This window comes from Mus caroli, unplaced genomic scaffold, assembly GCF_978045245.1.
Source record: "Mus caroli unplaced genomic scaffold, Mus_caroli_1 scaffold_10, whole genome shotgun sequence".
In the NCBI taxonomy this organism is placed as follows: Eukaryota; Metazoa; Chordata; class Mammalia; order Rodentia; family Muridae; genus Mus; species Mus caroli.
The window spans coordinates 111,776,882-111,791,347 of record NW_028227265.1 but is presented as its reverse complement, the minus strand read 5'-3'; the positions used below and the strand labels follow the sequence as shown (position 1 = coordinate 111,791,347).

Here is a 14,466-nt window from a genome sequence, read left to right as displayed (position 1 = left end):
CATCACTGGAAAGAGAGGCCCAAACATGCAAACTTTATATGCCCCAGTACAGGGGAACACCAGGGCCAAAAAGTGGGAATGGGTGGGTAGGGGATTGGGGGGGGTATGGGGGACTTTTGGGATAGCATTGGAAATGTAATTGAGGAAAATATGTAATAAAAAAAAAGAAAGAAATTCTGACCTTCGGGAAAGACACTGAAGTTTCTGACTTTCTGACAAAACACATTCATGACTGTGGAAATTTGCTCACATATGCATGTGCATGAGAAATTATCATTCTACACTTGTAAGGGGCCCTTAGACTAAAGGTTTCTGATGACCACCTGGTGAAGGCAGCCAGCCATGGCACTGTTAATGGTGGGTGCCGCATGCCACTAACTATATTGAGTTGCACCAGCTGATTCTCAGACTGATCAGACTGGCTGACTTAAGCACAAAACTGAAATCTGATCATCTAGGTCCCAGAGCACAGATGTTAGTTAGTTGCAAAGGTTGTTGTTCAAGGGCATCCTAGCATCTGAGAGAAAAGTAGGGAGGCTTGAGTTTGTGTAATTGTATAACGAGAACTGGGGGGTGGGGGGATGACCTTGGGAAACCAACAGAGCTGCTATTTCTAGAACATAAAAAGACTCACCGTAGCAACAATGAAACTCCCTGTAAAATAACCTGCACATGACAAGGCATTGCTAGGAGATATATGTCAACAAGTGAGCCAGTAAGTGCTTCCAGTCCTTTAAATGTAGATAACACTGAGATCCATTTTCGCCTAGATGCTTGGCTATTGTTTTCTGGAAGGCTGGTGTCAGATGAGGGTTAGTTAAGATATTCCTGGGTATGAGTGGTAAGGTAGCTGACACAGCTCTCTGGCAATCAATTTAGTCTGATGGAGTGACAGCCCTGGCTCTGTCTCATCGTGACAATTTACTTAGAGAAATGGTCCAGAGGTTGAACACATGGTCAACAGGTGTTCTGAGTTACACAGAGGCCCAGAGAGTGAGCAGAGGTGTTGACTCATACTAAAGGTGACCATTATTAAGAGCATTTAAAGGAAAATGTGGGAAGACATAATGGAAAAAGTTGAAATTACAGCTTTATCTTTTCCTCTGAAAAATTAGTACCTAACCAACTTCCTGTATTAACTTACCTGGTTCCCGTGGAACTGGGTAGAAAATTGCAGCATTAGCTGCCGCTGGGAAATAAGCTCTTTTGATCCTCAGATTACCTCTTGATAAATGTGTAGATCTTTCTCAAATTTTATACAATAGGTACAAATAGAATCATAGGTAGAATAATAGAATAATGGAACAATATTAGATATCATATACCCATGCTATATGACAATGTTGTAACAGGAGGATTTTTTTAGGGTTAAAACTCAGTACATCTGGCCGAGGTGCTTGTTCCCTAGTAAAAAGATGGATAGGGGTGAAAGTCATGGAGGGAAGATTTATTCCATGTGTCCATGTTGGGAAGAGAAACAGATAAAGGAGGTGATTGACTTCAGGTCTGCTATGGGCATGTGCTTTAGCTGTAAGCAGAGGCAGAATTGGACAAGAGGAATTGATAACTAGGCACTTACAGAGGTCCACCTATCATCATTTCAGCTCTAGCCCTGTACGGAGGTCCGACCAAGTCCTTATTTCTTGATGAGACAGGGTTCTCAGATGAATTGCTTCAGCTGCCTGATAAATGTTCACCTCAGAGGCCTGCCTGTCGACTTTTCCATCCCTGACCCAAGGACATTTCAGGGTTCAGAGAATGACTCATCTCTGCCCCTTCATCCACAGTAAAGGAGATAGGTAGATGCAAATGAAACAGAGATGTCAGACTTCCATCCTGCTTTTTGTATTGTGTGAGCCCTTAACGACTCAATGCTTTCTCACAACAGCAGATTCTTATTTCTTCCTCAGAACCTTTTATCATGATGTGGTTGATATCAAGAGGCATTTAACACAAGTTTTAAAAAGAGTGCATAGAAAACATTATATACTTACTCAGCCAATGTCTAATTTAGAAAATTTTGGCATTATGGAATAAAATATATGTGTAGTTAGATAATTCTTTACATGTTGCACCAGAAACTATGATAAAGTGTTAAAAAAAAATCTTTAGAGATGGGAACTATCTCAACAAAGAATGTGTGCCAAAATGCTTCTTGTTGGATGCCTCCCCACCCCCAGCATAGCCCAAAAAAATAAAAAAATAATTTTTAAGTGTAAAATATGTTTAAGTAATAATCAATGAAGAAGCCAGTAGCTATTCCTAGAAAAATGAGCAGGCTGCATTACCAGGTTGGAGAAGCTCTCACATTTAAAGTCAAAATTGGGTGAAGTGGACTCTGATTTCAATTCTAGAGCTGGAAAGCTGAGGCAGGAATGTACCCATGCATATAAGACTGGCTTGGGTTACATACAGATTACATCTCAACAAACAAATGAACAAAGAGGTGATAGATCATGATTTCAACATGATTACCTCAGGTAGAGATGTGGGGAACCTGGCTCTCAGGGGAACATGGCTCCTTTATCCTCACAGTAGCCATGGTTGGTACCCTGTGGTTTTGCCTCTTCCATGGTGAGAACATGACCCTACTACCTGACAGACACCAGGAAGCTGGGGCAATACTTGGCCATTTCATACGTATCAGACTGTTCAATAATGGGTTTAAGTTAAATGTGTTTAAAATATAAAATTGTATTTTATGGCTTTTTTCATTGTAAATTGCAATAAAATCAGTGTTAATTAGAGAGCTCATGACGTTAGACTTAGTAATGATGTGACTGATTAATTTAAAAACAATTCTATGTCCTAATGTTTGAAATGATTTCTAAAGGACTGAGGTGTGAACACTCCTGTAAAAGCATGAGGTTTATGGACAGTAAAGGAATTTGAACAGTTGCAATTCCTCAAGGCATCATATTTTTTTAAATTCTTAATTTTGTGTTAAACAATAAAAAATGTTGACAAGACTGTAGGATATTCAAAAATAAATTTTATTTTCTGACAATAAAAGAAACATAAAATTTTTCAAAAACAAGTCTATAAGCAGAAAGCATAGTTCTACACTATATCATTTTCTCTTAAATTCAGAGTGAATTCACCCAAACAAGATTGGGCGTGGTTACAAACAGTAGTAGAGTAGGAGACTTGGAAGTCCAGTGCAGAAGAATCATGTGTCCCAGGAAAGCCTTGGCTACATTGAGAGACCCAGTATTAGGAAACAAAAACAGAGAAAAAATTAAAACTAATAATAGAATTTAATAAATTGTATCATTGGTGTCATAGACAATACATACAACAAAGTGTTGATTATAGTCATTGCCATGTTGATTAAATAATTATTGGACAAACATATGAAAAAGGGTATTTATGGGACAAGAGTGTTTCTGACCAATGAGAGAGGCAACTCATGAATTAGCACATGGTATATACTGTCTAAGAATTCCTCAATGAGAACCAACAGTTTGGGGAGGTATTGATAGTATAGGGGTGAGCATACCTGCCCTCCAAGAATGAACAGCCCCTGGGCTTACCACTTCAATAGAATGTTTTTGGTCTAGAAATTCATTCATAAAATTATGATAATCCTCTGGGTAAATAAAAACATGATTTATATTTTAACTGATCTGTGTCAAACCCCAGGCTTTTAAAATCGACAGAAGCTGTTTTTCAGACTTGATAGTTTGCTGCTATTGGCCAGGTTTCCCAACAGGTTTTATCTTCACATTCAGAACAATAAATTTGTTTGAAACAACTTGAATTTTATTTGAAGTAAGAAGCCATTTGTTCTTGTCCAATAATAGAATGGAGAGATAAACTTGACAATCAACTTCTAGGTCTAGATGCATAGTTAAGAAAGCAAGTGGGGGCATTTATTTAGTCTTTTTCTGTTATTTTTTCCCTTTTGTTTTTTCTTTTATTCTTTTTTGTTTCAAGTTTTGCTCCTTCCTTGAGGATTCATAGCACTGTCAGCTGTCCTGGCATGTGACTGTGTGCCAATATATTGGATACTTTTCTGTTGCTATGATAAAATGTCATGATCAAGGTGACTCTAGAATAAAAGGTAAATATATAGGTATGAGACTCTGACATGCCAGGCAAGCATGGCAGCCAGCAGCAGAGAGAGCTGCTGAAACAGGAGCTGGGGGAAGGAGACTTTAACAACAAACATCTGATACAGACAACAAACACAGAATGGTTCAAGCCTTCAAACTCTCAATCAACCTTCAGTGACATGTTTCCTCCACCAAGACTATTCCTTCTAGACCTCCCAAACTGTGTCACAAACCAGTTTAGAGACTAAACATTCATTTTTCCAAGGCTATATCTGCTCTCCACATTTTAAAATATTTGTTTATGTAAAGGTTTATAATCACCTCTCTTGGTTAAACCCAAGCATGCACACAGCACTGACAATAGTCACCATGCTATGCAAATTGTGCTCTTGTGTCCTTTACCCATTGACTCTCTTGTATTAAGTCAAGGTGCTGGTCACCACTGTTTGTATAACTGCATGACTGAATTATTTATGTTACTTATGATGTTATATCATCCAGAATTGGCCAGAATCCCTGGGGCAGCCTTTCCACATTGGGGTAGTTTGAATAGGTTTGGCCCCTTAACTCATGTGTTCAAATGCTTGGCCAACAGGGAATAGCACTATTAGGAGTTGTGACCTTGTTGGAGGAAGTGTGCCACTATGTAGGTGAGATTTCAGGTCTCCTAATTCTCAATCTACTCCCAGTGGAGAAAAGACCCTCCTCCTAGCTATCTTCAAAAGACAGTCTCTTCATGGATACCTTTGGATCAATATATAAAACTCTTGGTTCCTCCAGCACCAAATCTCCCTGCACACAGCCATGCTTCCCACCATGATGATAATGGACTAAAATTCTGAATTTGTAAGCCAGCCTCAATTAAATGTTGTTCTTTATAAGAATTATCATGGTGTCTTTTTGCAATAATGGAAACCCTAAGATAGAAGGTTTTACTAGGAACTGGGATATTGCTGTGATAGGACTGGCTATGTTTTTGTTTGAGAAATGTGGATTTTAAGACATTGGATTTGGGAAGCACTGGAATGCTTTAAGTGTGGCCTGATGGGCCATCCTAGTAGGAATACAGAATACATTGGTTATTAGTGATTTTAACTGTGGGCTCCTGGCTCAAGAAGTTTTGGTAGAGAAGGATGCTAGTATGTAGCCTAGGAGACTGTTTCTGTGATATTTTGAAATATCACAAAATATGTGATATTGTGGCTGCTTTTGCCTTTGTCTAAGAGTTGGCCTGAGGCAAAAGGTACAAGATTTAGGTAAATTGCATTAGCAAACAAAAATCTCAAAACAGCCTAGTTAAAATTGTTAAGTGGCTACTAAAGTCCACTCTTATGAAGAGCATTTTAATGAAAAGGAGCAAGTTGAGATAGGAAAAATACAAAATGTATATTTTGAGGAAAGAGAGAGCACCAGGAAGTATAACAGAACTAAATCCTGTATTCAAGGATATTACATGGAAATAAGGGAGTGGTAACCTTGGGCCAAGATCCCACCCAGCTAAGCTTATTGTTTATGGGTTTGCAATTGAACAAGGGATTGTTATACCATATTAGTTGATATTATGACATGGTTATATTTCTCACTTGGACATAAGGAAATATGATTGTGTGCCAAATTGGCAAGGGATGAATTGTGATGGCTATTCTCAGTTATCAACTTCACTATATCTAGAATGAACGTCAGTCCAGATATGGATGGCACACCTGTGATCCAGATCTTGAGACAGTGGCCATGTTTATAAAGATCTTGTTAAAGTGAATTAAGGAAAACATAGGTCCAGGTATAGTGGTATACACCTTTAGTCTCAGGACTCAGGAGACGGAGGCATGCACATCTTTGAGTTTAAAGTCAGGGTACAGAGCAAGTTTATGCACTAAAGGAAACCACTGAAAACAGAAAGCTGGAGATGATTCAATGGCACAAGAAGAATCATGTCCTAGCCCCAGCAAGCAGTAGAACTCAGCAGTTTTGGCTATGTGGCTCTGTCATTAGAGTTAAGAAAAAAAAGGATTACTGGGATAATTGATACTAGTCAGCTGGAGCTGAGGTGATTAAGGAGAGACCAGCATCATTTGGGTGAAATCATCTAGGAAGTGTTTTGTGAGAGCACAAAGGAGCTGTGTTTCAGAGATAAATGCCATGCTGGCAGACAGACTTGGTAATGTACAAGAATTACTCAGATGGTACTGGTTTCAAAGGCGTGAAGGAGTCATGGAGAACAGCTGAGGCTTTGTACTCTAAGAGGCAATGGAAGGCCATTGGTGAAGGTGCAACCTCAGTAGCAGTTGAAGACCCAGGAATGAAGATGTCATGCAATGAAGTTGAGGCTTGGCACCATGAAAAGAGCCTATGAGAGGGTATTAGTGAACGTACAGACTAGTTGCAGCAGAAGACCCCAGCATATAGGTAATGCCAATACCATCGGGTGACAACCAAGAACAGCAGCAGCAGTGGAGTTGAGTCAGTCAGAACCTAATGTGCTACAACAGAGCTGGAGAAGAGATCCAAACCCTTTGGAGGAGCCCAGATCTTGTGTGGATCCAAGATATTGGAACAAAAAGCTGTGAATTTGAAGTTGTCTTGGAGGCCCAAAGATGTTAGAGATGCCAGAGCTATGAAACACCTGATGAGGAAAGATGCTAACAGGAAATAGAACCAGCCCAAGGTAAACAATTTTGTTGCAGTCAACAAAGCTGAAGGACTTGTATTTCAGACACGGAGATGCAGTTTGAAGTTTGCCCAGCTGGTTTTTGGTCTTGCTTTGGTCCAGTATTTCCTTCTCACTATGACATTTTGGAATGGTAATATATATATATATATATATATATATATATATATATATATATATATATATATATCCTGTGATGTTGGGAGTATGTGATCTGCTTTTTTATCTTGATTTTATAGGTAATTACAGTTAGGAGATTATGTGAATCTCTGAAGAGACTTTACACTTTAGACTTTTAAACATGGTAGAGACTATGATAGACTATGAGGAATTTGAAGTTGGGATAAATACATTTTGCATCATATTATGGCTACAGTCTTATGGGGCCAGGGATGGGAATGTGGTGTTTGAATATGTTTGGCCACCATAGACACATGTGTAAAAATGCTTGGCACACAGAGAATGACACTATTAGGAGGTATAACCTCGTTGGAGGAAGTATGCCACTATAAAGGTGAGCTTTGCTGTCTCCTACTACTTCATCTCTACAAAGTACAGAAGAAACCATCCTCCTGGCTGCCTTCAGAAGAGATACTTCTCATGGCTCTCTTTGGATCAAGATATAAAACTCGTGATTCCTACAGCACCAAATCTGCCTGCACACAGTCATCTTTCCCACTATGATAATAATGGACTAAGGCTCTGAATCTGTAAACCATCCCCAATTAAATGATGTTCTTTATAAGAGTTGCCTTGGTCATGGTGTCTTTTCACAGTAATGAATCCCAAACTAAACACACATCTTATATGCCTTTACACTGGAAAGCCAAGCTTGTGTCCTCCAAAGCAAAAATTCACAACTCTATTCAATAAAATCTCAGGAGCCATGCTAAAAAGAGGAAAGAAGAAATTTGTAAGTTGAGTTCAGAGAGTCTCTAGGTCTGAGGTTAAACATGAGAATTAGGAGGTGGAGTATCTTTCCTTCAAAAAGCTTAGAATGAACAAGATTAATAGCTTTTTGTTTGTTTCATGGGGAAGCGCAGGCTATTAGAGAGCAACATCTTTCCCTGCATCCTACAGATTGGAGCTTGGTATGTTTCATTCTCTTCCTGCAAGTTTCTTTATAAGTTAGGGTCTCTCTCCATGAGCCTCAATAGAAGCTGAAGTGACAAATGAAGGGATGGATAAGGATAACAAAAAGAAAGAAAGGAAGAAAAAGGAGGAGAAGGAAGGAGGAGGAGGAGGAGCAGGAGGAGGAGGAGGAGGAGAAGGAGGAAATTGTTCTGGGTACGTGGAAGAAGAATGATACTAAGAGAAAGGCACAATGAAAGGTGCAGCCAACTGGTAGTCCAAGGATGTATATGTCAACTTCTCTTTCTGACCAGCATTGCCAAAAACCATTGTCCTCCAATAAGAGCTAAAGGAACATGGAATAAATCAGAACTCAGGACTCAGAGAGTAACAAAAGAATAATACCACCATATTGAAAAATAAATAAAGCATCCCTGGTGGAAATTTAGCTTCACAGAGCTTCAAACAATTATTTGTAGCATTGTGGGATTTATGGGCTCATCACATTCTCCAAGAGGTCCAGTATATTCAGACACTCTTATGGTACCCTGTGCGCCTCTCAGTCTTTCTTTTTACTCTCTGAGAGAATTGAGTTCTGTTTGTTTTATCTGTTTACACTGAGTGGAATTTGCTGTGAGTTTAACACACTGTATAATCTTCCCATTGATTCTCCTTTGTCTTGCTCATTGAACATTCATATCCTCTCCCCTGAGTTATGTCAAGATAAAGTTGTTTCTGTAGAAGAAAGTGGAGATGATGGGGAACACACATCAAGGCACTCACAATTTTAAACTAAGAAGTGGTTCTGGGACAGACCTCACAGGAAGATCTGTTCAAAGGGATGGCCATTTCCTGCTCTCATATTCTGTTTGCTTACTACGTGGAAAGAGATGAGAAATAACAGACTAAGGTCACAGGGAGGGAAAGTGAGACATAGGGAACGTGAAGCTGTGCCCTCTGCAGATGACTATTGAGTAGCCAATGACCAAGCCTTTGAGTCAAGCCTTGTGGATATAGAGGGGAAAGTTGGGTGATGTTGGAGGTATTATCAATCACAAGTGACCACAGGGTTCAAGGTGTTTAAGTCATTGTTACATTGAGGTAACTTCTCTGCATTTTTCTCTCCTTTTACTGGTTGGTCCTTGGATGGGGTGAGTCACCCATAAAGAGTATGACCAGAACCACAGTGGCTCTGTAACAATGCACTCTTTAGTGTAGAAGGTCAAATGTGGGAAAACTGATAATTAAGGTCAAAGTCCACCAAGAGAGATAGATTCTGGACTTGGCCAATTATGGGAGACTCCCTTCAGCATTGAGTTTACTCCTTCTCTGATCTCGTCTGGAGAATTCTAAGCACACACATATGCTTCTACCTAAGGAATATCACATATCCTGTCACATTATAGGACCAATTTCCTTTCTCCTGATAAAAACTGTGCAGCTGGCACCTGAGATTCCTGGACTGCTTCCCCATGCTGAGGCATTCCATGCACCCTAAGCCCCCAGCCAATGACTCTTGCCCCTCCTGGATGTTTCTACCCTCAGTTCCCCAAAACTTTATAAGCTTTCTGTCATCCTAAGTAAAGTTGCTCTGCAAACTGACACCTGAGTCAGGTGTGGTCTTCACCGTACATACTCACAGAGTTCTGAACCCCTGCTCACCCTCTGATCCTACTGCACTCATGGACTTTATCAGCTGACAATGCAGGAGAGTGGGGAGATCCACAGTTGTGAACTACTGATTGATCAGCACTTTGTCACAGTGAGATAACCCCCCCTTAATTTCTCCATGAGTACCCTTAGTCCTGGAAACCCAGACTATCCTAACCTTCTCATTCATCAACTTTGCATTTGGGAAGAGCTCTGGAAGATAGTATATTTCCATCACATTCCTGCTTTTCTCTGCTACCCTGCTAAGCCCACAAGCAAGCATTTGTCTATGTTTATACCATTCCAACTCTGAGGTTTATAGCGCTAAAGGATTCTCTACATTTCAGATTCAGATTAACAAAAAAGACGACTATAAATTGAAGGCCAGCTTTTTTGCTTATGTCAAGAAGGAAGTACATAGAAGACCGTGAATAGAGAATTCTGAACAATGCAGCTCACAAAAAAAGAAACAATTTGAAAAAATTCAATGACAATTGCCTTCACAGAATTCTGTCAATCCAACTTCTAACACTTGCTGATGCAGAGAACAGGGAAACACTAGTCCAAGGCTTCAGTTTGGCTGTGATCTTGTGACTAACCCCCTGATTTCTGTATACAGAATGAGTGATATTCTGCTTGTCAGGATACCAAGGGGGAACAGGGCACACATCTGCCTCTTTCACTGGCTACTGGTGAGACTATGTCTAGGTATTCCTAGAGGACCCTCTGCTTCTGTTGCTCTCTGAAGGGTTTTCTCCAGTAGAGTCTTAGACACAGAAGATATCTACAGTGAAAAGACCCACACACTTCCTAGAAATAACAAACTTTACATTTTATGGGAGAGGTGGTAGGTGACAAAGAACAGCTTTCATTTTGTTATTTCATAAAAATAAAATAAAATGAAACAAAACAGATTCAGTGGTATTAGTGACCTTGATTCTTTCTCTGGCTTTAGGGAAGATCAGGTGATACAGGTGTAGACTGTAAATGTCATCTGGCCTTTGGTAAAACTGTTTCTTGTGGGTTTGTGTTCTGTCTTGACTTAGGGTGTCAAACTTCCTCTTTCATTGGGCATCTGGGCAGGAGGAGATTGTGGCCACAGACTTTCAGGAATGGGCAAAGCACAGAGCAAAGAGGAGATATGGGAACTAAGCAGCAGATGACCTGGTTTTTTGACTTTGGTTGCCATTTTCATAGGCTGAAATATTTGATAGTGCTGAGGCAAAGGAGCAAACTAAGGAGTAGCAGATTCCTGGCCACCTTTGCTTGCTCTATATAGCCTCCTCCAGAGAAATAAACCACCTGACCAATGCTTAGACTACAGGAGAGAAGAAAGGTAAGAAAGAGGAGCTCAAGCCTGGCGTGGTGGCGCACACCTTTAATCCCAGCACTCAGGAGGCAGAGGCAGGTGGATTTCTGAGTTCGAGGCCAGCCTGGTCTTCAGAGTGACTTCCAGAACAGCCAGGGCTACACAGAGAAACCCTGTCTCGAAAAACAAACAAACAAACAAACAAACAAACAAACAAACAAAGAGGAGCTCAGGGCAGTAAAAGAAGAGGAAGAGGGAGGCCATCCCTCCCCCAGGTCTCTTCTATGCTTTATTCTCATTTTTAAAAGAAAGGAGTTTCCTCTGCACACTTTGGCTCATACTCTGTTTTATTGGATTCAGGACCTAGAAAATTCAGACACTTATTTAAATCTGAAAGATGAAACTACAGTGTAGGATACCTTTGAATATCACAGACAAGAAAACTCTGCTAGGAGGGGAGGTGGAGGGGAGAGTGGAAGGGGAGAGTAGAGGGACGAGAAGGAAGAGGGGGTACCAAAGTTCTTTCTTGTTTAACATAAAACATTCTAGCATGGCATTCCTATGCTGCAGTTCATCAATGCCATATGATAAAATTTAAGTAGTTGAGTTAAAGCATGAATAAATGAACAGTCAACTTCTATTTTTATGAAAATACATTCATGAACAGAGTACAATATTTAGAGAGCATCAGGGTCAGGGTCACTATGGAAACACTGAAAGTATAATCTACTCTGTGTGGTTTGAAGGACAACAGTGATGCATAGAAGTTGTGTTTTCTGGTGGTGAGTGGGTTTGGATGTGGAAGGTGAGCCCTGCTGTCATTTATTTTCAGCTCTGGATACATGATCATGAGATACATTTTGCTACCAAAAGGTCTTAATTATTTGTAACCTATTTTCCATCTGTTTCCTCTCAATGGCCTTTTAGATCCTGGTCCCTAGATCAGGGGTTGGCAGAAGTCTGTTAAGACTGGATTTGCTGTGAGATTAAAGTATGGCTTTGTGAACTTTGAGTCTCATCTGATAATTTGTTTTTCTTTCTTTCAGTGAAAAAGGCAATTGAGCTGAAGTCGAGAGGAGTCAAGATGCTACCAAGCAAGGACAGCAGCCACAAAAACTCTGTCTGTGAGTTACTTTCTTTTTATGTGAGGATTCATATACCAATTAGAGGGAGGACAGGAGTAGATAGAGTGGTCCCTAACTCCATTCTCTGAGATGGTGCTCAATGATGACATCTTATACCTGTAAAGACTCTCTCTTTATAGCTGATTGGTCACTGTTCTCTGGTTGCATGCCCAGAGCTGAGTTCTCATCTAGAGGATCACATACATTTTACAGACTTTTCCCACAGGTTTCCTAGCCCCTGGTGATGTCATGAGACTCTACTATTCTACTCTGAGTATTCATACATTGTGTTGGCCTGTGGTCAAGTTCTTCAGCCATTCCAAGACTTCTGCTCACATTGGCCCCATTCTGTGTTCACTGGGCATCCTATATCCTAGGGCTGACAGGGGGTGCTGGCAAAAACTATACCCTGTGAATGATTTTGTTACTCTTTCTTGATAATCACAGCCCATGTCTTTGAAATTAAATCAGTGTGGGGAAGAAAATAGCTTTTTAAATGATAGAAAGGATTGAGTAGCAGAAATGGGAAGAAAGGGATTTTTGTTCATCTGTAAAGGTTTTAGTGTTTTGTTCCTACCAGCTGTATGTCTTACAGGTAAAATAGAAAGTGATGTTAATAATGTTGAAAACAATCAGTGTTGTGACTGAAATTATTAAGGACATGATCTGCAGCTTGACAGAATCACTTGTTAGGTGATATGCTTGTATTAAATCATCATCCGATATGATGCTTCATCCATTGTGCACACACTTTTCTGCTGGGGTGATAGTGGCAGAGCTTACTCATGAAAGTCTCATTCTTCTGTCCCCTCCAAGACAGGCAGTGACAAATCTGATAACGCCCTTCTGAGCATTAGAACATGTTCTCTCCTATCTCCAAGCAGTACTAAACTTTCTGTGCCATGCATGAGGATTCAACAGTAAGGAAAAGGAAAAAGTAAAGAAACAATAAGAGATCAGTATGTATGTACTTGAGGGAAAGATTTGACTCTGAAAAGACAGCTGGGACAGAGTGAAGTGTGTTCTAGAGTATTCTAGAGGCACAGACTCTGGCTGTACAAACTCTTGTGATGTTCTGGTTCAAGATTCATTGTCAATAATACTAAGCCAGTAATTACTTGTGCAAGGTGATCAGCAAGATATGCTGAAATAGTCTAAGTGGTCTTTACCCATCTTTGTCACAAAGTAGACACTGAGCAGTTAATTATCCCATGAAGAGCTTCTCTGTCTAAGGAGGAGGAGTCAGCATTTCCATCAGTTATCACAGGGTTTAGCAGCAGGGGACATTGCTCTATAGATGTCAACAGAGATACTGACACTGGTCTCACGTGTATCGCTGTGGCTTGAGGTGTGCCTGTTAGAACAAGTTCTGAGCCTGCTGTGAGTGAACAAGGATGGCCATTTTCCCTTTGTGCTTGGTGAATTCCTCAACATCTCTTTGAGGCCAAGGTGTGAGAAATCAATTTACATTCTTCACACTTAATGTGGCAACTGGCTGCATGTGGATTTCCACATGACTGGGTACATATTAGAGATGCTAGGCCCTAGTTCTTCTAATGCCCTCCACTAAGGTTGAGGCTCCAGGCCCTGAGTCCCCTTACTATAGCCTCTTAACACTATATAGTTCACTTAAGCCTGTGTAACCCTCTACCACAGAGAATCTAGAGGCTCCTCCAACTGAGGGTTTGATGACATGTGACAGAAGAGGGTCTATAAGACCTTTCAAAAGGACAGATAGACTGTGAGCTGTCAGCCATCACCCTAGGTTATCCTTATGCAATGCTCTGCCCTCATAGAGCCTTTTCTTCTTCATGAAAATCCTCATTGATTAAAAATGATCACCATGTAAAAGCCCTCCCACAGGGCAAGTCTGAGCCTGGCAAGACCTGTGCTCATTTGACACCTGGTAGAAACAGACCACAGGAACCGAAGCTTCAGAGGGGAAGCTGGAGATTTGGTAGTTGGGAGTGTGTGTGTGTGTGTGTGTGTGTGTGTGTGTGTGTGTGGCCCTTCTGGCAAATGTTGCGATCGCAGTGTATAGTACCAGATCTTGCCATTGTGTGCTGGATCCAGTCTCTCCTCTTCCTCTTCTAGGCTTTTCCCAGGGCCAAATTCATTCTAGACGCTTTCCCTGGGAGGATGGACAGCTCAGTCATGCAAATAGCCATAAGGCAGAAGGAAGACAGATGCTTGTTGTTACTTTTCAGCTGGAAACAATTTCCTCATGCAAAGTTAATGACAAATGACTTTACAAATTCAATATACATTTGCTCCAAGGGATCGACAGCATACTCTGGCCGGCTATTGAGTGTTGGATTGCAGCTGTTTTTGCCAAGCAGGAGAGGAGAATGGGTTCAAGAGCCTTGTCTATTATAAAGCTGCCTTTAAATGCATGGTGAACTTAGCAATAGCATGTATTGCCATGTAGGTCTTGGAGAAGAATAGCCACCGAACATAATGGGATAAATATTCCCAGAATGCTTCCCCTTTTAGTTGATTTTTTTGTCTCCTGTCTGTATATGTAACATTTTTATTAGTTTTTAATCACTTATCTACCTTGAAAAACACACTTGAAGTGAAATCCATTTC

At 40.5% G+C, this 14,466-nt stretch overlaps 1 protein-coding gene across 1 annotated transcript in view; it reads left to right on the top strand.

The window, feature by feature from the left end:
- Positions 1–14,466, top strand: part of Csmd1 (CUB and Sushi multiple domains 1) — a 1,626,901-nt gene that overhangs the window by 1,058,273 nt on the left and 554,162 nt on the right. Inside the window, exon 7 of the mRNA XM_085844142.1 lies at positions 11,800–11,877. Within this exon, the coding sequence (XP_085700268.1) occupies positions 11,800–11,877 (78 nt within the window). The remainder of the gene's footprint in view (positions 1–11,799; positions 11,878–14,466) is intronic.